The sequence below is a fragment of the Astyanax mexicanus genome, chromosome 6, assembly GCF_023375975.1.
Source record: "Astyanax mexicanus isolate ESR-SI-001 chromosome 6, AstMex3_surface, whole genome shotgun sequence".
NCBI classification, from domain to species: Eukaryota; Metazoa; Chordata; class Actinopteri; order Characiformes; family Acestrorhamphidae; genus Astyanax; species Astyanax mexicanus.
The window spans coordinates 42,585,093-42,608,449 of record NC_064413.1 but is presented as its reverse complement, the minus strand read 5'-3'; the positions used below and the strand labels follow the sequence as shown (position 1 = coordinate 42,608,449).

Genomic DNA, 23,357 nt, shown 5'->3' with positions numbered 1-23,357 from the left:
GTCATTGCCAGTTCTACTTACCACCACCTAGTTTACCGGTCACTTTTACAGTCTAAGCATCTTAAACACTGTCAGCTATGGAAGCATGTCAGATATCAGAATTTATGTTCTTCACAAATTGTGGCCATGTACACTACATATACTGTGTTGTGTGTAATAATGTGTAATAATTGTCTAATGCTGCCAACAATGTTGTCTATCTGCAATGTTGCAAACATTAAAAGAGGAACATAATTTTTTGTAAATAAAATGTATTTAATTCATTTCAGAACTAAACAAAGCTTTTATCAATAAAGCAAACCTCCAAAAAATTGAAAGAAAGTACACCATTAAGCCTAAATCACATGTACTGTAAGTGTGAAACACTCCACAGAGTAAAGAATTTAATTGTTTGCAGATTTAATATTCTATATTATATGATAGGGATGGAAAAGTGACAGCAAACCAATCATCTTGGTGCTGACAACGGTGCCTCCACATACAAATTTAATGGTTTATTTAGGTTGTGTCACGTCACCCTTGCAGTCTTTGGCGATGCCGACATGGTGTAAAGGGCAGAAGGCATAATGTCTGTGTGCTGTAAGCCTGCATCGTGCAGCCATCTACCAATAGTGCCCACACTAAAAGGATGACAAATGGTGAGCATCACTGCTCACTGCATATCCACATTCACTATAGTAAAGTCACACCACGCACTTCAGACAATCAGTTGTTCATGTAGATCTCCAAAATTCTTCCCATTATTACTTCCCATATTAACTGCAACCAACAGCATGATATGTTTATGGTTTTATATGTACTCCTTTTCATTTGTATATACATATATTCCTGTACATATTCCAGAAAAAGTATATATATATATATATATATATATATATATATATATATATATGATGGATGATGGATTATATCGTATATTGGCAGTTTGTAACAAATTGTATTGTATAAAAGAGCATAAGCTATTTAACTGAACACCTGCGATTTCTGATTCGTTAGATGACACTGCATCAAGAACAATCATTCAAAATATCTGCTAGAGCCACATGGGCTTTATTTTGGGAAAACTTTGTCAAGAAATACAATACAAAGTTACAAATCATTATCTTTTTTGGAAGAAATGGGTGACCATTTGCTCCAGACTAAAAATAAAAATGGCCATCCAGACATAACAGCAAGTCCAAAAGCTAGGATCTATCATGGTATGGGGGGTGTCTCAGTATTAAATATGTACAATGAGATCTAAGAGCAACATTTGTTGCAATGTGTCCCAGTACTGTTAGACACCTAAAGAGATATTTGCGGGAAGGATGGTACAAAATAACATCTAAAAATACTTTATTGCTTGGTATCCTTTGTGCCAAAATGTTTTTTAAGTGTGGCAACATTGCTTTTGCTACCCAATCTTTTTTGGAATATGTTGTAGGACATGCATGAATGAATGTATATTAACAAATGAAATGTCTTGGGTTCATATTGTCTGCAATAAAATAAAAGTCGAAGGGCATGTAAGAAACATTAATATTTTTTAATTACCATTGTCCATACTGTTCAAAGTAATTACAGTGTACAATTTGAATTTACTGAAGTTACAAATGTGACCATTAGGACAGTATTGTGCATGCCAGGATCTGGTATCTACATACATGTGTACTCATGTAATTCTTAAATGTTCTACAGAGCAAGTGTCTTTTGTCAAAAGATAAACCTAAACAGGCTTGACAAGAACTACCAAGCACTTTTTTCCATCCCCTTCTCATTTCCATTTTCCCCATTCCTACAAAAGCTCACACATGCACTGTTTAATCCACTGTTACATAACAGTAACAAAATAAAATAAGCAACATTACAATAAATGTAAAATATATACATGGATTAAAAATTATATTTAGTTAGAAACAGATTTTACTGCATCTACATATTGACTTTTGTTGCAAAATTGCAAGAACAGTCCTGTCACTTGATTCAAAAATGCTAATTCCCCTGATCTTTGGTAAGCATAAATGAGAGAATAAAGTTATTGTATATTTAGAGTTATGTGTCATCTACACAATCATCCCATGAAACTAAATTTCTATTTTTGGTATGTCCGCAATGTGTAATCATGTTTCAGTATGTTTTCTGTATTTTTCTGTGTTTTGACTAAGTAGCATACAAACATTTTTGAGAGTTTTAAAACTGCAAGATGAAATGCTTGACTATTTTTTTAGCCTTTCTTTGCCTAGTGTGCATAAGACTAATGTAATGTGTCAAAATAAATGCAATCTCCCTACTCCCTACTTATTTGTCTTACTTAGCTTGTATCTTAAAATGCAATTGCATAAATATTAAAACTTAAAAAACAACTTTTTAAAATGCCCTGGAAAGTAGAATTTCAATTTATTTACATTGGACAAAAGCGTCTGCCAAATGTAATGTAATGTAATGTAATCATTTTACTGCCCTTAAAAATAACGTGATATTCTGCACTGTACGATACCTACCGGTATCATAAAGCTCTATTTAGTGATACTTCGTTCCCTTGTTTAATACGAAGCAGTTCAATTATTAATATTTTTAAACAAGTTTATTTACGGCACAGCCTCTCTCTCTTTTAGGAAACAGAAGAAAATACTAAGCGGTTGTAGGATATGAACTGCAAAGACCCACACGGAGGCTGTAATGCCAGATGTCACATGATCACAAGACAAACCCATAAAAAGTCCATTAAGCGCGGAGGCCTAAGTGCTGGGTTATCTAGCTGACAGCTATTCCAAACACTGCACCGCTATAGTGTGGTTGGTCCGCTCTCTTACGTAAAGTTCGTTGTAAAACTCTCCATTTCTTTACATTTTTTAAAGAAAACCTTATCTTAGTATCTCAAAGTTCTTAACGCGTCAGCCTCGTTCCGTACAATAAAGAAATACGTCAATAAGTAATTTTTTATTGATTTCTTTGATAAGAACCAGACATGTAGGTCACCATTTGTTTAATTGTAAATTGTTCTTATGTTTAAATTTAACCATTTACATGCAAATGTGCTCTACCCATCAGTTAATTCAACCTTAATTTTTTAAGCCGTGTTATTTATAAAGAACAGAACTGTATTCTGTATTTTCTATGTTTAATGTTTTGCCTGATTCTTTCTTCTGTGATCATGTTTCTGTAAAGCTGCTTTGTGACAACACCAGTTGTAAAAAGCGCTATACAAATACATTTGATTAGATTAGCTATTTTAAACTAAATGCTATTTTCAGATAAATGTGACTATTTATTTGTTTGCTGCATCTTACTTGAGTTCTAACTTACTTCAAATTTATACCAGTTCATTTGCCACATAATTGATCGTATGTAGCTAGTATTCATTTCAGTAAAATCTGCAGCTATTACTGATATAATATTAGGATGCCATTATTTTTCCAATTAAGCCGTTTAAGCTCATAATCATACAAAATATATTTCAATTTCTGAAACAAATATTTGTGATCATTCTAGTATATAATATATATTGCACACAATTATATCACTAAGTAATAGCCATGTTAAAGTTCATTTTAAATTGGCTGTGTTTTAAGTTAATTTTATGAAGAAAGGCGGCTAATCATATCACAATAATTATGGATATGTTGTACTTGTTCATGTCAGAAAGTGTGTGGTCGACACAGACTACTATTACTTGGCTTTAGCCTATGAGACAAATTGCAAACTGCAATCTACAATATTTTATATTTTGGAATGACTAACAAATTTCACAAATTAAATTAATCAAATGTAAGTATTGTTATTTTATTGCATGAATGCTACCGCTTAGGATTTATGAGGCAAGAACGAAATGAAACCTATTTAACGCTCTTCTCTATTAAATGCATTAACGAAAAACGCAGGTTATGCATGTAAGGGGTTTTGGACACTGAAAATACACTATGCACAAAAGCAATGATAAATATTAGAGTACGAACTGAGATTGCGTGCCTATGACTTATAACTTTTTATTCAAGAACACTTAACTTACAACACTTAATTACCCAGTATTAATAGTGAAGCTGCTATTTCAAAATCGCATAAATTTAGGTAAGATCAACAGTAAAACTGGTAGAGTCAGACACTCATTTATAGCCCCATTTATTAATAACAATTACTAGCTTGGAATAGACTTTGGAATAGTTGCGTTTTATCGGCAACATGCTATTACCGTTAACGTATGATGTATGATTTTATTCCGCACAAACCAAAATACACCGAAAGTCATCTTCCAAACAGGATACTTTCTAGTTTTTGGTTTGTTGGTTCTGACTCAAAATGTAATTTTAATTAGACTCCTAAAGGAAGAACAAATGACTGTCGTGGACGAAAAAGAAAAAAATGCTTTTGCTATAAATAAAATAAGCCAAACTGTTGTCCTGATCTATTAACGAAGCCAACACTACTAGAAATGTACATTCAAATAAACAGTATGCTATAGCTATTTAGTTTAATTAACGAGTTTAATTACTGCACTATTTTGGGCTTTATTTTTATACAAATTAAAATGACTTTTCAGTATAAATAAAATAAATTTAAAAAAATCTGCTGTATGAACTGCATTCAGTGTACCAGTCTAGGACTTGGAGAACCATGTCTGAAATTTTTGTGTTTGATCAATTTATGCTATCACTGTATTAACACAACAAAACAGAATGGCTAAAAAGTGAATGTCTCCTAATTTTAAAGATAAGGTTAGATTGTAAAATTGTCTCTAAATCCATTGCTCTAATAAAAACATAATTTATCTTTAGAAATATTCAAATATTCTGGTTTAGGTCAAGCTTTCTTTGCTTTTTCTATATATGTGTCAAAAAGTCGTAATTATACCTTTTGCTTAATCGTGAAAAAACAACGTGTTTCTACGTTTTATGATACTTTTGTTTTTGTTGCATATATGTTCGAATTTGACACACTTTTTATTACACTGTAAAAAGTGAAGCATGGAGCTGTTCATTCAAGCTAATAAATATGATTGAACACATAGTACAATTATTGACTTTATTGTGAAACTCAACCTTTTTGAATTTTGATGTGTCAATTTTGATTCAGACTAAATTAATTACAATTCTGAAGGAAATAAACCAAATGTTTTGGTTCCACTGAAATCATACTCGAAGAAAAGAGATAAGGATGTAATATTTTTAATTTGAATCAAACATGAATTGCGCATGCGCACTGTGGAGCACGGGAGAAGTTGTAGAGAAGTGCTTCAGAGCTCTGAGGGAGAGAGGGAGCAAGTGCCTGAACGCGCTCGCGAGAGAGAGAATGAGAGAGGGAGAAAGTGCCTGAACGCGCTCGCGAGATAGCAACGCATGCTTATGGTATTGTGGCGTCGGGACTGGAGGGGGGGCGGAAGGAATTATGGGAGCTCACCCTGTTGGGGGAAGTGGGTGTTTTTCTGCGTGTTTATGTTACTGTTTATCCCAGAGTTTCATGTCATGTTTTATTATCACTGTTCTAGTATTATTCATGTAGTTATCAGTTATGTGGTTGTTTTGTGTAAGTGCCTCACCCTTTGTGTGTTTTCTGTGTGTGGGAGTGGGGTTAGCTGCGTTGGAGCTGTAGTTAGTTTCACTTTCAAAAGCGGAATCCTATGTAAATCCAGCTCTTAGTGTCGTCCTCAGAGCAAAATAAAAAGAGCAAGGGAGCACTGAAACGAATCTCGCTGGTAATCCGTCCTCTTCCACACCACAGTAACTTCTGGAACTTCTGAATATGCTGCCATGTTTTTTTTTTAAGTTCGGTTCAATTTAAATGTATTAGTTTGGTTCCGAAACTGAAATGTAAAGAATTTAACTTGGATCAAGGTGAATAATTAATATTGGGTCGAGTGAAGTAATATGGTTTATGTCAAAATAAAATAATCAGGTTGTAACAATTGACTTTATTCAGATTGAGTGAAGTCAAATAGTTTAGATGCAACAAATGGACATCATTTTTTTTAATTTGAGCAGGGCTACACTTTTTACAGTGTATGTTCACATTTTAGGTCGTTGCATTTAGTTCGGTTTTCTACTCATGGCTCTCGAGAACTGTTTTAGTATCTCAAAAGGGACAGCAGGGCCTAACACACGTGCTAAAACATCAATTGTAATGCTACAGGTAATTATTTATTAAATGTTGCTGTTACTTCTTTTGAGTCTTTACTTGAGTCATTCCTACTCGGTCTTTAATTCCTGCTGGAACATTTTATAGGCTAGACTATTCATAGTCTGACAAAAAATTAACATAGTAGGGCGCATGGATCTAAACTCTCCATTGTGCAAATACCAAAAAGTTTATCCAACATGTTTAAGAAGCACGTTTTATTTCACTTGTTTTTGCATATGACTCACACAGTTCTGCCTAATTAAAAGAGAATATGTGTGTCTCTGCCCTCAGAGAAGCTGGAAATGGCGGAGACAGCGGCTCCTCGTGTGTGTCTGCGAGAGATTTCCTGCGATTTGCTGGGTGGTGAGTAAGAGTAGTCTTTGGCTGAAAACGAAGAAGTGTAATCTGATTTACAAATGGTAACTTTTATTGTTGTTCTTGTTATTATTATTGATAGCGACTTTATAATTTACCATCAGCAACAAAACATCACTACTACTACAAATAATACTACTACTAAATAATTAACATAATAATAATAAACCACTACTACTGTTTATTATCATTATTATTATTATTATTATTATTATTATTATTATTATTATTATTATTATTATTATTAATAATAATAATAATAATAATAATAATAATAATAATAAGTTCTGCTCAAAGTATTCAAATTATATTTCTGCAAAGTTCTAAAATATAAAACGTTATTTTAAAGTATATATATGGAAAATGTATGGCTTATTTTCTGTAAATATTTTACAAAAAAATACCATTTATAATAATAATAATAATAATTATTATTATTATTACTTTTATTATTATTATTATTATTATTATTTATTTTATTTTTTTTACTAAATTATAAATATTCAGTAGCAGATTATTATTAGATTAATTACATTATAGTCTATATGAATCATGCGTGTTTAATTGTTCGTTCATTTAATTTAAAGTTTATAATTTATAACGTATGATTATATAACTGTAATTTATGGTTATATCTTAATTTTATCTTAATCTGTACTTAAGTTATAACTTCTGCTACGGTCTTATTGATGTCTATGACCCAGTAATGTTTCATGAGAGATTTACTTAAAGCCCTTTAACTGGCACGAGTTTAAAACATGCAGCAGCAAATATGGAGATGAATCGTGGAAGTACCTCCAGGCTGTGATTTATGTCTCTTCTCTTTAAAGTCTCATCTTCCAAACAGGTCCAGCGACCATGAGGGTGACAGGGTCTGTATGTTTAATCCCTTCTAACTACGTACAGCATCTTTTCTTATAGAGTTCGCTATCAGCACTGACTTGTCTTATTTTTTAGATAAAGTCGGTGTTGGTACTGCATTTTCTCGCAGACAGCTCATAAAAAACTCTCTCTGGTCATATCGGATCAGACACAGGCTGAAAGCCCCCTCTCTGTTATATCTAATTAAACTATGTATTTTATGGTTTCATAACTACAGGACAACCTCACAGTGGTGGCCACTTAACGACCCCATGGATTCTGCAGTATCTGAATCTATTTTTCTAAATTCTTTAGTTTTACATTTAAGGGGGAGGGGTAAGATCGTTTCCTGCCAGACGGGTAAAGTCTGCAGTGGCACCAGTGTTGGGCTGGAACTTGTTCACCTTGACCTTGACCTCCAGCCGAGAGTGCTACACTTACTCCTAGACACCACAGTGTTTACAGGAGGATACTCTTAATCCTTGAGCTCCATCACAGTCTTGTTAGATCCATTGTTCTCGCTCTGATAATTGGTATTCGTTAGATAAAAGCTATTACAAATGCAGTCGTGTTTTAGATAAAATAGAGCTTCCCTCTGCTTTAAAAGAAACGCCTCATCGACTTTAGACTAACCAATTGCATACGTATAACACGGTCTCACAATGGTTCAAAATGCCAATTGGAATTTATACCCTATAGATTATACGTTCTTATATTTTTTCAGCGTGTAATGAAATGATCTGCGTTGAAGACATCTAATAATGATTAACAAAAAAACATTCCACATAAAATTCAAATTCTGTTGGACATTTTAAGACAGCGTCTAACCAAAATTCAGCAATTTAAAATAACAAATCTCGTTGCTACAAAATGTTATTTAGGTAAAGCCATAGAAGCACCGTTTTTGTTAACATCAAGAACCATTTTTTGTAAAAAAAAAAAAAAAAGATGCGTCTGTAAAGAGCATTTTGAAGGTTTAAATAGATTAAAGGGTCTTGCAGCTATTTTGCAAATATATTTATTTATTGAAACAAATCGGGTTCTTTTATGGCGTTTGTATCAGCTTCATGTTAGAGTAAACGTCTGATTTGAGCAGCATTAGGGCACCTCATTAGCTCTCCAATGATCATTATTAAACCCTTTCAGCTAATAATTGGCTGTGCTTTGATCTGTTTTGATCATTTAATTATAACGTGTTGGTTCTGATTTTTCTTTATCAATACGCCACTTTACTTTGTCTAGCCCTCTTTTGCATATCACGTGCCTCCGCTCCGTCCAATCACGGCCCATGCGCGGGCATCGTTTTCTCTCCCACATTCCCTCACTCTTTCTGTTTTTTCCTTTTCCCCGGTGGCGGGGCATTTTCTTGGAGAGCTGGGGGAAAACAGGGGGCTCGCCACTGCGCGTGCTATGACAGCGTCCGTGCTCCTTCCCTCGCGCTGGACTGAGCCAGTCATGTTTCTGTACGACGGCGGCTCGGAGGACGTGAGTGCGGGTATGGAGGGTTTTGGGCCAGGATCAGCAGGAGCAGGGGCAGGGGCAGGAGGCGGTGGAGGAGCAGGAGGAGCACACTTCGGTTATGTGCCCAGCGAGGCACCTTCATCCGCCGTGGCAGAAACGGCCAAGCCTCCGTGCCCCCCTCCGCAGTCAGCGCTGCCCTACGGCTACTTTGGCGGCGGATACTACCCGTGCAGAATGGCCAAGCAGTGTGCGCAATCCGCTGCTTTTGCTGCGGATGCGTCCGTCTCCGCAGATGGAGAGTTTTCCTCCAGGGCAAAGGAGCTTGCTTTCTACCCGAGCTACTCCGCCGGACCCTATCAGCACGTGTCAGGGTATCTGGACGTGCCTGTGGTGTCCACTGAGCCCAGACATGAGCCCATCTTACCTGTGGAGAGCTACCAGCCCTGGGCCATCACTAACAGCTGGAACAGCCCTGTTTACTGTGCCAAGGAGCAAAGCCAGCCTGGTCATCTGTGGAAGACCAGTCTCCAAGGTGAGCAAGTGAGGTTTACGTTAAATAAAATGGGGGTTAACTAGACCAGATTCAAGATATTATTTTTTTAAACAGCTTAAGGTAGCTATAGGTAGAACTTAAGTACATGGGCCTCCATGTCTGTCTCAAAAAGTACTGTACAAAAAGTTCTCAGATTAGAAACTAAATAACAAGCTTAGGATTCAGCGTCTAATAGTCAAAAATATATTCACGATCGAGAAACCAACAAAGAAAAAAAAAAAAAAGATAAAAAATCAGATTGATTTCAACTGAGTATAATCAAAGTGGAGACCAGGTCGTATAGCATAATGCTGAAAAATATACACTTTACACTTCCGAAATTTCAGTGCACGTAAACACTGCACAAACTGAAGCATGAATGTAGAAGAACTGGCTAAATGAAAGGGGATAAGAGGGTATCTTGAATATTAATTTAACCCTTATAAAAGGTATGTGGACATGCACACATTTTAATGTCTTCTGTATTAAATGTCGTCTTAATAATAACTGAACAACAGGTTTTGTATTCAGTTGAATTAATAACAGTACTAAGAATACTAACAATAATTCACCCATTCATTCAAAGATGAATGAGAAAGAAAAATAAAGTATATTCAGCAAATGTATCTAATACAATATAATTAAATACAAAATGAATTTCTTTATTTAGTTGTAAAATTTAATATTAAAGTAGAATATATATATATATATATATATATATATATATATATATATATATATATATATATATATATATATATAAATAATGTAAATTATTTAAATAGGTAAGTGATTTGCACGTAATGAACAGACACGAAATCCACTGAGACACTTGTAAACATGTGAATAGTGCTTATACGCAAAGCAGCGTAAAGATAATGCATGAGCGTAAAGATACTGCGCGGATGTGCAGGTAATCTAATTGAATAGATGTCCCCTCAATAATGTGTTCTTTCCTGTGTTTGTATTCCTCAGACAGCGTATCGGCGGCAGAAGCCTCTTCGGTGCGCCGCGGCAGGAAAAAGCGCGTGCCCTACACCAAGGTGCAGCTAAAGGAGCTCGAGAGGGAATACGCAGCAAACAAGTTCATCACCAAAGACAAGAGGAGACGGATATCAGCTCACACCAACCTCACCGAGCGCCAAGTTACCATCTGGTTTCAGAACAGGCGCGTGAAGGAAAAGAAAGTGGTCAACAAATTCAAGAGCATCACTTAAACGCGCTCGAGTACGGACCCAGTGAAGACATGTACAAATGGAAGGACCCGCATGGTTATTTATTATCACCCACCTGGAGTGACTACAAGATGTAGCCTGAAATCTCCTTGGAGAGGAAAAAAAACTTGATACTTAACATTGTAAGTAACAGTATCACACGGAACCCAAAAAAAGGGTGACCAAGACTTATTCGTATGCCTGAAATTTGCCCGAAATCCACAATTGTGTTTCATTTCTTTATGTTTGTTTATTCGTCTTGTTCGTGGCGCCAGTGCATAGCATTACAATAATTCACAGTGAAACACAGTACTTGCTATTTAAATGTAACTGAAAGTGAGACAAAGTCTGTCTTTAAAATTAGAGAAAGTAAAAAAAATGTTGGTTTTTATGCCCTCGAAAACGGCGAGGTTACTTTTTAAATAAATAATTCCTCTATGAGCTAAAACACTTGATAATCTGAACGACACAAATTCTCCTTATTCACATTTTTTGAACACTTTGTACAGTTTTAGGGATGTAGCCGAAGCTACTTGAGCTATTAAAGAAGATAACTCCCATCTGTTTCTGCCAACAAATTTTAATAAATCTCCTAAAATAAGGTCATTATGAAGTTGTTTTTGTTCAAATGCAAGTTTAATGCTTCTGCCTTAAAATAAACGTGCTTCATTTTTTGAGCGAAATCACTCAATAACATCATTTGGTTCCAAAAAGAAGCATTTTTGTAAAAGGGATGTGCGAGGAATAATTGTCTAAAAGATCCACCACTTGATGTAAATGTTTCAGGTTTTTTTTTTTTTTTTTTTTTTTTTTTACAAATGTGTCTCTTTATAAAACCAAAACGTATTGCTCAAAGAGCCATATAAATCACCTTCATATTTAAGAACACTGTTAAGAGCTCATCACCAAGTCTGCGTGCTTCAAATATCCTCTACCGTAAACAGGCCTCTGGTAGCATATTCTCAAAGGTAGAACATTTACATAAAAAAAAAAAAACATAAAAAGGTATAGTTTTGAATAATACGAATGGATATAAAGCTGTGGCTCATTTCCTCTAAGCTAATTGTGTTGATATGATCTATTTGCTTGTCTTTCAATTAATGGTACACGGATGCCATCTAGCGATGCAGTTAAGTTGTTGCAGTTACGTTGCCTTCAGTTGTTCTCTAGCTATATTTGGTGTCTGTTATACCGGGTTACACAGGATTTGACAGATGACGTTGACTGCAGATGTTTAACAAAAACAGAACAGTACAGTAAATCAAGTATTTATTTTTCTCTTTGAATGACAATCAGTAACATTTTATGTCGGACTATTTTACCACTTTCTTCTTGTGGAAGAAAGTACAAAAATATCCTCGTATTAGCACCTAAAACATTATTATTTTTTTAAGTTGAGACATTGTTGACAACGCTGAGTTGTACATGCTCGATTTTGTAGATTATACGTTCTATCATAAGTTTCATTTTGTGAACAAAAAAATGTAAAAAAAATATATATATATGTTTCAGAAACACAAAGTGGCACTTGACATTATTTTTAATCACCCAATGTTGACTAGTGTGTTTTTACTAAACGAGCAAAACATAACGTTGTAATTTTGTAATTTAATTAATACAGATATTTTTGTGGGGAAATTAATGACATCCTCATTCAGAGTTAGAATTTCCCGCAACACAACATTATCTTTATTCTCCCTTATATCTGTAGGAATAAGTAAAGAAAAGAAAAAAAGAAAAATACCAGTAAATGCGGATCTTTTGAAATAACAAACCTACAAATGAAAGCAAAACAATTTGTATTTAACTGCACTACTATAATACGTCAAATACGTTTTATGCCATCTAATTTACATGAAAAACAATATTTTTAAATAAATAAATAAATGAAAAAGTCCATCAAAATGGCCCCTGATTGTCCGTATATCATAACCATTCTTCGTACTATTGATACGCTATTTTTTATTAAAGAATTCTCGATCTTCCCTCTCATCCCAATTCTAAAAATGTATAGCTGTCTAAGATGTACACTGTATATTGCAGATTGCATGCAGTTGTACACTCATTCAAATTTGACTTGAAATTGAGAAACTCTAGCTTATTACTCAACTATAAACATGTTTTGTAATCAGTCTCTGAAAAACGTAAAGCTAAAAACAATTAAAGCACTTTAAAGACTTAAGTAAATTGGAAATATATATATGTTGGTTAAAAATATCCTCATACCTTCCTACAGAACTGTACTGAAAGTTTTTTGACAACCAGTACGTTATGCTTATTTTTTACCTTATTGTATATTATTGTATTTTACATAGAAAGACAAACTTTTACTATCCTTACATTTATATTATTACATGCTATTGGCACAGAAAATATAAAAAAGAGAAGGCCTAGTTATAGACAATGTCTAAGGTCATGGGATTAAATTTTTTAAAAGAAAGAATTTCATTATTCTGGCAAGACGAATCTAAATGATCTTAATGTAAAGGAAAAAGCTTAAGAATTGTGCAGCATTTATTATTTTAGCATTGTTTTTATTATTTATACTTTTTAGTAAGTTAATATATTAGAAATTAGCATACACTCGAATGACAAAATTAAGTCTAAACTTAATATTGGGTGATACATTTTAGTATATTAAAATGTTAAGAATGCCTGAGAACAAATTTAAGCACAGACATTAGAAAAACGATTATTATTTATATTTTGTTCTGCATAACAATCTGCATTACCAAACAGCAGTGTGCTCCATCACCACTACTGTTCTAGAATGTCATCAAATCAGGTCACCACAGGCTGAGCAACTGCCGCTGTGAAATAACTGACTGTCCCTGAAGTGATAGCAGTAGTCTCATCAGTTATACAAAATAAATTATGTGTTTCTGACTGTATTCAATATATTCTTCAGTGGTATTCTCACCAGGGCGTCAGATTTAATTGCCATTATGTGAATTACATCAACATCTGCGACCATCGAAAACTGAAATAAACTTGTTACCTCACAAAAATAAAACTACTGATCTACCAAAAAATAAACAAGTACAAAATGACTATATTAAAAAAACTGAATAGTAGGCTTAACATATCCTTAGATGCTAGGTGTACTATACAATTATTCTATAAGAAAAGGAGCTGATTTGTTAGACGCTATTCTTACTTTTTTGGATTTTGCCCTCAAAACACACACAAAAAAAACGTAAGTAAAAGGCCATAGCAACAGTTAATGAATAAACGATATAATCATAGATTATGTTTTGCTTATTTCTGTTGTCTACTCGCAGAATATTCTTGTTTTATCGTATGTAGTAACTGCCTACTTCTAAATGACTTTGCAGCTCCGCCTATAGTAAAGTTACAGAAAAGCACCCGGATGAAAAGAAAAAAAAGGTATTTGCTGCCACCTAAAGGCACAATAAAGAATTGCTAAAAAAATTGGAAAAACGTCTGAAATTGTGTTGCATATATTTGCCATCAAAAGACTAAAAGCACAATAGTCTAAAGACACGGCTTTAGTTATCTAGATGTCAACTGCAGAATTTATAAATATTGGTTTCGAAATAGATAATCAATAACAAATACGATGTGCTAAATAGCACATAATATTTAAAATAGCATGTAGCAGTCAACAGACTGCATAGGAACAATGTGTTGAAATCAAACAAAGTGTGCATTGTAGGAATCAAATGGCAAACGAATGTATAATGTCATTTGCACTATTATAGCATAACTTGTGGTTACATCACTAAGGAAAAGTTTTTTTTTAACTCAAGTATTTGAGTCAACAGGCATTATTTAGTTGGACTAGAATCGGACATTTACGTTATGCATCTACTAATGAATGGAAGTGTAGACACACGCACCCTTGGAGTTTAAATAATGTGTCATATTGCGACTGACACAATGGGATTAGTATTAAATATAAACAAGACAACCGCAGTATATTTAATAGACCACGGTCCAGACTGCAGCATGACATTTCCGCTATTATTAGCATTCAATTATGATCTGTTAGCCTTTTAATTTCGTCATGTATGATTCAATGCATTAAATATAATCATACAATCATATATTACTGTATGTCAAATAGTTCCATAGCAGTTTGTTAAAATTAAACGTATAGTCCAATAGCAGGCTCCATTTGTTGTCGTCCGTTTTTGCATTATAGACACAATACAAGGAATGACAACTTAGATTAATGTCCATATATACTTTCTTAAAACATTAAAACACACCGGACAATGAAAAAAACTGTTATGTATATTGCTGTTGTTCCTTATCTTTACGAGTACTAAATAAAATAGACTGTGTTCCGTTAAGACATCTGTCTGTAATTTACTTCTACAATGCCTAAGTTCCATTCTATTATAAACACACTAGGTATTTACACAGAAACTGTACACACTAAACATGTCTGATTAGTGGATTTGGCGTAAAGGGAAAGGTGCATTTATATATTTTTGTCCGCAACTGCACTAAGCATCTTGGTAGATAAAATAATAATGAGTTAGCAGCACGTAACGTCTTCGTGTGAACAGTCGTGTTTATTTATTTATTATCTTTAACCAGAATAATGTCAGAAAATTTAAGCAATTAAGGAACATAAAAAACTAAAGACACAAAAACTAAGAACTTTTATAACCCCCAAGTTTGTCTTTATTCAGGGTCATCTCACTGCTTCAAGCCACCTTCCATTTTCTTCCAGCGAATACGAAAATTAATGGGTCCTCTGCATTAACTGCACACTTAAAATTAGATTTATGTTATACATATGCATAATTCAGGTGTGTCAAATATTTGCCCATAAATACAATATGTTGACTTTCATTGGAACGGTGTGAAGGCAGCACATTTAAATTACGTACAACATACACATTATGCATCATTTAGTACATTCAAATGTGTGAAACCACTCTTATTAATAAATATGCTTAGAATAGTAACATTCTAATGATGAAAACGTGTTAAAACACGTTTGTGAAAGAGATTTGTGAGTGATGTAAAAACAAATATGTTTTTTTTATATCAAATGAGGTTTATATATAACTATATGCATACAAAATTAAATCCAGACAGATGGTCAACTCTTAAAAAAAAAACCCTTTACATTACATTACATTACATTACATTACATTTGGCGATTTACATATTTTCATTATGTAAATCTGGCTGCTTTTCTTTGCATTATATCAAAATTACTTCAAAATGATTTTAAACAAAACCCTTTACATTACATTTGGGAGACGCTTTTTTCCAAAGTAACCTTTAACATTGACTTCTATTGACAAATTTCCCCTACAAACTTTTCATTTTGCAAACCTGCGAGGTTTTTGATCAACAACAATTATATATTAGTAATACGCTTAATTACTTTATTTTTATTAAGCTATGTATCTATTTAAAAGTCGAACATGTTACATGGTTCTGATTTTAAGATGCACGTGTGCGCGCGCGTGCGCGTTTGTGTGTGCTACTTTTTAAAAAAGATTTGTAACTCTGATTTGTAAATTTACACAGGCAAATCCTAATGTACACATACAGAAAAAAGAAAGAGAGAAAAATTCATGAAATTTATTTTATAATATAATTTTCTTGAGTACTCCAAGACTAGGCAAATAACCGCATAAAGTGGAGCGAGAGCAAGTGCAAGGCAAAGGTTGGGGTTGGGTTCAGCTAGTGTCCGTGGCCCCCAGCACCACATCCCCCACCCCACAGGCCTTACTAATCAACCCACTTAGAATCAACAAGATTTTATATTTTCTTTTGGTCACATGGTTACGCTTTTAAATTATTAAATTATATATTTGTTGTAAATATTATAAAAAATCTCTACTATTTCCATACATTTTTTTCACATTACACATTTTATTACTGTGTATATGCACACACGCAATATATATATATATATATATATATATATATATATATATATATATATATATATACACACACACATATATATATTCACAATGTATATTAATATTGTTTATTATTTATTTATTCACATTTTTTTTTCAATAAAACAGTTAGACTGCAAGACTGCATTTTACATGACGGGCTAACAAATACTGGAATTTGTTAACCCGTCTTTCTGGTGCTGTGGATTATAGTTTATAGATCTTCACTTACTGTTGGTTTTGTATCTTTGCATGACTAAGTACATACACGTGTCCATTATTTTAACAGAGAAGGTTCAGTCTGGTGTGAGATGTTCTATAACATATTGTTTTAAAGACACATTTAAAGCAACACCTGAAAAAAATACATACATACATACATACATACATACATGTTTTTAATAAGCCTGGGAACTTGGCAAACAGGGAAGATATGCTCTATTTAGTGACAACAAATTAGTCCGCACTGCAGACTAGCATGTCATTTAAAACAGGTACATTCGGCTTGGTTAAAACATTTTGTCTGCAGAAAGCAAAAACAACTAAAGCAACATAAAAGCTACTCGTATTCAGAAATATTGCAAAATATAGCAAACGATAAGAAAATAATTATACTTTCTTGTGTAAACATATACTTCATCCAGGGCACGGGGTATTTGCAGGCTCCGTCCAAGTGTTCTTGAAACATCTGACGAACTTGAAAAACTTAGTAGGATATAAGACACCAACAATCACACTTTTAAGCTTGTATGCATACTATTTTTGCAAAAGATTAAGAATTATCTATCACTGTATGTTATATAATTATACATAACCACACACCTACAATACTGTGCTGAAGCATGAAAGATTATAATGAACTATTCTATTATTTGAAAATGGTCACTGTCATGCGAAGCCTTGTAGTTCCATTATCTTCCGTTTTTTTGTTTATGATCTGATTTGACTGTAGCACATTATCTTTACATTTTCTCAGATTCAAAGAATTAGAGAATTAAGAATTGACCAACAGAAATGCTTCACAATGAATTACAATATTTGTGTAAAAAAATACTTTAGAATTATATTGACAGTTAAAAGGATTCACCTTCTTTTGTAAAGTTACCGCTCTGGAAATACTGATATTTAGTTTAAAATATGCTATGTGTACTATAGAAGTCTTACCGAGTGTGTAAGATAATGGCTGTCGAATTTCTCCAGTCTCCCGTTACCCATGACTTCAGGACTTCAGGTCTAATTGAAGTTCACGAAGTGCGAGTAAGTGGCGTCTCATGATCAGCTGAGGTTCGTCTGTGCAGACAATAGCTGGAGCAACTGAGTAAGCTACAAAGGGCCAATAAAAACCCTAGCCTTCATCTCAGACGGATTTTAGTGCTCCTCGCCACCCCGCAGTCATTCAAAGTTGGGTCATATTAACAGTAAACGAATGTGGCGTAGTTTCTAAAATCAGATAGTAGACATCCTTAAAGACAGTCAAACCAAGACCCGCGACAAGATCTAGATTATTTATCAAGCAAAATGTGTCCGGGGGTTGTATTAAAGCGGTCCACATCCTTCCCTGCAGGCCTAGACGTCTGAACGAGCACCTTAGCAGCCGTCCTATAGAGGCCAATGTAATTTAACAGGGCTTCAGTCCAAGTTAAAACTTTATGGCCCTAAACCGTGTTTAGACCACTCGGATTCTTCACTGCAGCTTGAGGCCAGCTATTCCGCTGCTGTTGCCCTCCTGCACCACCTGAAAATATCCATATGAAAGACAGAACTCACATTGTGTATCACAAAAGGTGTTGTACAAAATATTATAAATATTCTCAGATTAAATGGATTTAATTAAACGGCGCTATGTAAAGTATTAACCTGTCGGTCTGTCCAGATTTGCAAGCACTCGGTAGCTGTAAAATAAGAAAGAAACTTGGCTGAAATATTTTCCTATTGCGATTTCCCGATTTTGCAATATTATTATCCGCATTTGTTGTTTATGTAATTGCATTTATCTGTAATTAGAAGTGCGTGCTACTAATAAATGTACGCAAAAAGGTCGGCTTAAAAATATCACAATGTCTGATCCACTCAGTGTGTCACAGCTGCTGTGCTTAGTACAACTGCATATTGCAGTGTCTTTTTCCGAAGTTTGTACTGGTGCAAACAGATGCTACAAAAGGTTCGATAAATACGAGCAGCTCTTGTGTAGTTGTAAATAAAGTTTTTTTTTTTTTTAAAGATGTTTAAATTATGTTTTTATTTAATCAAAAGTGGGTATTCTTTTTTTATATCGACCTTTTGTAGCAATTTAAAAAATCAGACATCCTTAAATGCATTGTACATCACACCAACATCTATTTTGAGAGTCTGAACGTGGAAAGGACTACAATCACGATAGTACAGATACACTGCAAGTAGAGTTACGTTTTACTCTACGAATTCCTCCATTTAGTCTTTAGAAATATACTTCAACCCCCCACCACCCCATATACGTTCGATAATAAATTGAGGTCGAATTAATTAATTCGTATAATTAAGTCATAAAAGTCACCAAGTAGGAGGCTGTAGAATGAATTTAATGACAGAATGTTCATTTCAGCAAAGTTCTGCGGTATGAAGAAGTTGCGCAAGAACAGACACGCAATGCTTCATTTAACAATAATAAATATATACGTTTATTAAACAAATAAAGTGTACAATGAAATACGCGTTCATGTGCGTTCATATAAGATTATAGCTATTTTTCAAGCATTTATATAGAAAAACAATAGATTCTGAGAGTATCAGAATCAGGATGCATAAACGCAAACTAGAAGAAGAGGGGACAGCAAATGAGACCTGTGTATTGTTGCGAGCGGTGTCACTGCAGATCTCAAAACAGCCCAGCGTAAATCAATAAAATGTTACTCATTGCACTACACTTGAACACTCACTCACTTACACTTGCTGGCATACTATGACCCACTCTTAAAACTAGATGTCAATTTCTGCCCACAGTCACATGACTGGCGCTCTCTGGAATGGATGGAGATGGATCTCCACGTCACCTCGCGTCTCAAAATTTCTTTTCGGCGATTCAGTTCTTGAAACCCACTAGGGCTCAGCTCGGCACAACGATGTGAAACAGGGACTGCCCTCGTGGAGCGGCCAGGCAGATGATGGATTATGATGAGAGGGTGCCCGTTGGTTCCAATATGTACTTGCCTAGCTGCACTTATTATGTTTCGGGAACGGATTTTTCCAGCCTTCCTCCCTTTCTGCCCCAGACCCCGTCTACTTGTCCCATGCCATATTCTTACTCCTCGTCTAATCTACCCCAGGTTCAGTCCATGAGAGAGGTGACGTTCAGGGACTATGCCATTGACCCGTCCAGCAAGTGGCACCACCACCACCACCGGAGCAACAATGTGCCTCACTGCTACGCTTCGGAAGATGTGGTGCACAGGGACTGCTTGCCTAACATGGGGGACATGTTCTCGAAAAGCAGCTCGCTGGTGCACCACACAGGCTCCAGTCATGTACCCGGCAGCGTGTACGGCAGCGTGGGAAGAAACGGTGTTTTGCCCCAAGTCTTCGACCAGTTTTTTGAAACGGCCTATGGGAACGCGGAAAGTCAGAACACCGATCACGCGGCCAACGGGACAGCGAGCAAGGCTCCTCCACCCTCAGCCTCGGGATCCCATCAAGACCTGGACGCGGAGGAGACGGAACGCCGAGAAGAGACCAGTAGCCCGGAGTCCTCTTCCGGTAACAACGAGGAGAAATACGGCAACACCACCAGTACGTAGAAAGAGCCGAAGCCAGTTAAGAGGGAGAGTTTCTAATCTCGCGCACCGCCGTTAAAGGTTTTATATGCTGTTTTATAAGCATATAAGGTTTATGGAGGGCCTGTAGATTTACCCCAACAAAACTTTGTTATAAACGCGAGATCACGTGCTTAAGGTTGAAATTGGCCGTGAATGATGGGGCATTTCCTTACAAAAGACTTTGAACTCTTCTTTGCAGTCGAATTCTAAAACATAGCTGTGGCTAACGCGCCTAATTCCAGTCAAAGCACGACTGTAATTGAGATTCAGGTTTCAAATGTTTTTTTCCATGCTATTCAGTGGCCTGAATGTTTGCTTTGATCGTTTAAACTCCATCTTATTTATAAATAATGTGGTAAGAAATTACTCCAGTAATTGCACAGCCAATTTTACCTGTGAAGGTAAGTTTGACGTGATGACAAGTATAATATAACGCGTTACGGTAGTGTACTAAAACACTCTTTATTGTTTCATATTGCATTACACAATGATTTAACTAACGTCTTCAAATCTTACAGGAAACAAATTGAATACTTTACTGATGTTCACAAATAGATGCGAAAATTTTACACATATCACCTTTCAAAATTAAAATGCTTGGTAATTTAAAATAAATTATTAAAATATTTTAAAAGAAACTAAATGATAACTTCAGAAGTTTCCTAGAATTAGAATGTTACCTCTTTTAAATGCACACTGTTTATAGTTTATAGTTCTTTATATGCAAAGTTTTATGTTAATAGGTGCTCAACGTATACTTCTCCTATTCTTGAGGAGATATTGAATCTGGTATTTGTATTGTGCTACCAAGTCCTAAAAAATCGTAGATCGGAATAGCGAATTTGGTTTATTATTATTATTATTAATTTCATGACATTTCGTTTTTAAATCTGGTTTATTATTACATTTCAAACATTTCATTACTTTACCATGGGCAACAAATATCTTTATTTTTTAGGCTAGTCCTCCACCTTCTCGTTAACTTAATGAACGGTTATGTTAATCTATACATTTTACGTTAATTTATTTATCCAATTTGTTAATGTGGTAAATACATAAATATGTTATTGTGCCATTACTTTTTTCAGCTGGACAGAAAACCCGCAAAAAGAGATGCCCCTACTCAAAGTACCAGATCAGAGAACTGGAAAGAGAATTTTTCTTCAGTGTTTACATCAACAAAGAGAAACGGCTGCAGCTCTCCCGGATGCTCAACCTCACCGACCGCCAAGTCAAAATCTGGTTTCAGAACAGAAGAATGAAGGAGAAGAAGTTAAACAGGGACCGCTTACAGTACTATGCTACGAACCCTTTGCTGTAGAGCTGTGGCCCTGGACTAGTCCATCCGTGAGAGAAAGCCAGGCATGGTTAATTTCAAGTTCGCCGCTGCACATTCCCGGAGCTAAAGCGGATCTGAAGCCCATTCATACGACAGATTTCTTTAACAAATACAAACCTCATTTTACTTTATATATTCTGTACAAAATCTGCAGTATTATTATTATTATTATTATTATTATTATTATTATTATTGCATCGCCAATCAATCTCAAATGTTACAGGGTTTCTTTGTCTTTTGCTGTTTTGTGTGTGGTTTTTTTGTATTTGATTTTCTGACCAATTATTGTATGCATATTTATAAATGTGGCAATATAGTGAAATGCCTACTCTTTAAAGAAAATCTTTCTGGAAGAAGACAATAGCTACAATACAATACAATACAGTACAAGTGTCATGTAGTCTAATTAATACTGCATTTTTGTTGCACTTGTTTAAATAATGCACGCACAATTTCCAGGACACCTATTGTTTTTTTTACTGGAATTTATTCTCTTGGAAATTAGCTTTTACTTGAATTATTATACAATTTTTGTATAATAGGCCTAAATGTTTCTATCTAGTACTGGTGTACACAACTTTGAGTTTCGGATGGATGTAACATTAATTAAAAGCAATAACCTAGTAAGCAAGGATCCTGGCTAAGACATTCCCCAAATACACAGATAATATCTATGTCTTTGAACTGCAATGTTTATTCACTTTTTTTTCAAATGGGGTACTTTAGATTGTGCTGCAGTAATGTTTGGTTTGTGATAATTTGAAGGACTTTGACATCCCGTATAAATCTATCTTTTAAAACACAACCGTTTTTTATTTTTCCCACCCTTTCCCCCTTTGCAGGATCAGATGTTTGATGGATATTTTTTATTGCCCACGAGAGTTCAAATTGATTCGGGGATCAAATAGCTGCCATCATTAATGCCTCGTATCCATTACGGAACTGCCCAGAACACGGCGATGGATGGCCCATTGAATCAAATCGGCTCTAAAACACACTTGCTTCAGTTTCCACCTCCTAGCTAACTTAATGTAGGGTTGACAGCACTTTGATTCAAAGGTCCAGTCTTCGTCATGAAATTTGGGCAACAATCTATAACGAACTGCAACAAAAATGGCTTACTTTCATTGTAGGCTCAAATACCATTTTACCGTTTTAGTATATCACCACATCAAACAGACAATCCGTGGCGAAAGGGTTCACAATCCCGGTTAAAGACTCGGGCCACTCTCAGGTCTAATAAATAAAAGTCAGCAGCTACATAGGCCTGTTTTGCGTTGCGCATCCTTTTGACTCTGCGGAAATTTCAAACTCATTGCGGCATACACACACAGACACACACCCCACCCCCACCACCTCTGCTGTAGCAGCCCGGCCATAAAAACCCGACTTAGTCTGGAGCATTTGTACAATTGAAGTGCGGGTGCAATAAACTGTCTGAGAACCAAGGTTATTAACTGTGACTAAGAGCTTGAAAACGGCGAGTGGAATCACTGAAAGCTTGTTGTTCTCTGTCTTTTCCGGCATTTGTCTCCGCGTCGGCTGCTCGGCTGGAAGACTTAAAAGTTTTGGTAACTGGCACTTCCTCCACACGGTGGCGCCCTTCAGATCAATGTCATTGCCGGATTAAAAAAAAACAGCTGAACGTTGTGTTCTGAAGAGGGATCGTGTCCTCGTGATTTTGCGAGGCATATTCAGGTAAATTTATAAATCATTGTTTAGGTATAATACATATCCCAGTCAATGGTAACTGTAACAACTATCTCAGTCTGGTTACATTAATGCCGATACGCTTTGCCTAAA

At 35.1% G+C, this 23,357-nt stretch overlaps 2 protein-coding genes across 2 annotated transcripts; both read left to right on the top strand.

Moving 5' to 3' along the window:
* Positions 1-6,984: 6,984 nt before the first annotated feature.
* hoxa13b (homeobox A13b) lies at positions 6,985-10,948 on the top strand. The gene is made up of 2 exons (XM_049480631.1): positions 6,985-9,319; positions 10,295-10,948. The coding sequence occupies exons 1-2, from the start codon at positions 8,737-8,739 to the stop codon at positions 10,534-10,536; spliced, it is 825 nt and encodes a 274-aa protein (XP_049336588.1). The 5' UTR covers positions 6,985-8,736; the 3' UTR covers positions 10,537-10,948.
* An 8,080-nt stretch (positions 10,949-19,028) lies between these two features.
* hoxa11b (homeobox A11b) lies at positions 19,029-22,359 on the top strand. The gene is made up of 2 exons (XM_007233365.4): positions 19,029-20,189; positions 21,304-22,359. The coding sequence occupies exons 1-2, from the start codon at positions 19,565-19,567 to the stop codon at positions 21,534-21,536; spliced, it is 858 nt and encodes a 285-aa protein (XP_007233427.3). The 5' UTR covers positions 19,029-19,564; the 3' UTR covers positions 21,537-22,359.
* Positions 22,360-23,357: the final 998 nt, after the last annotated feature.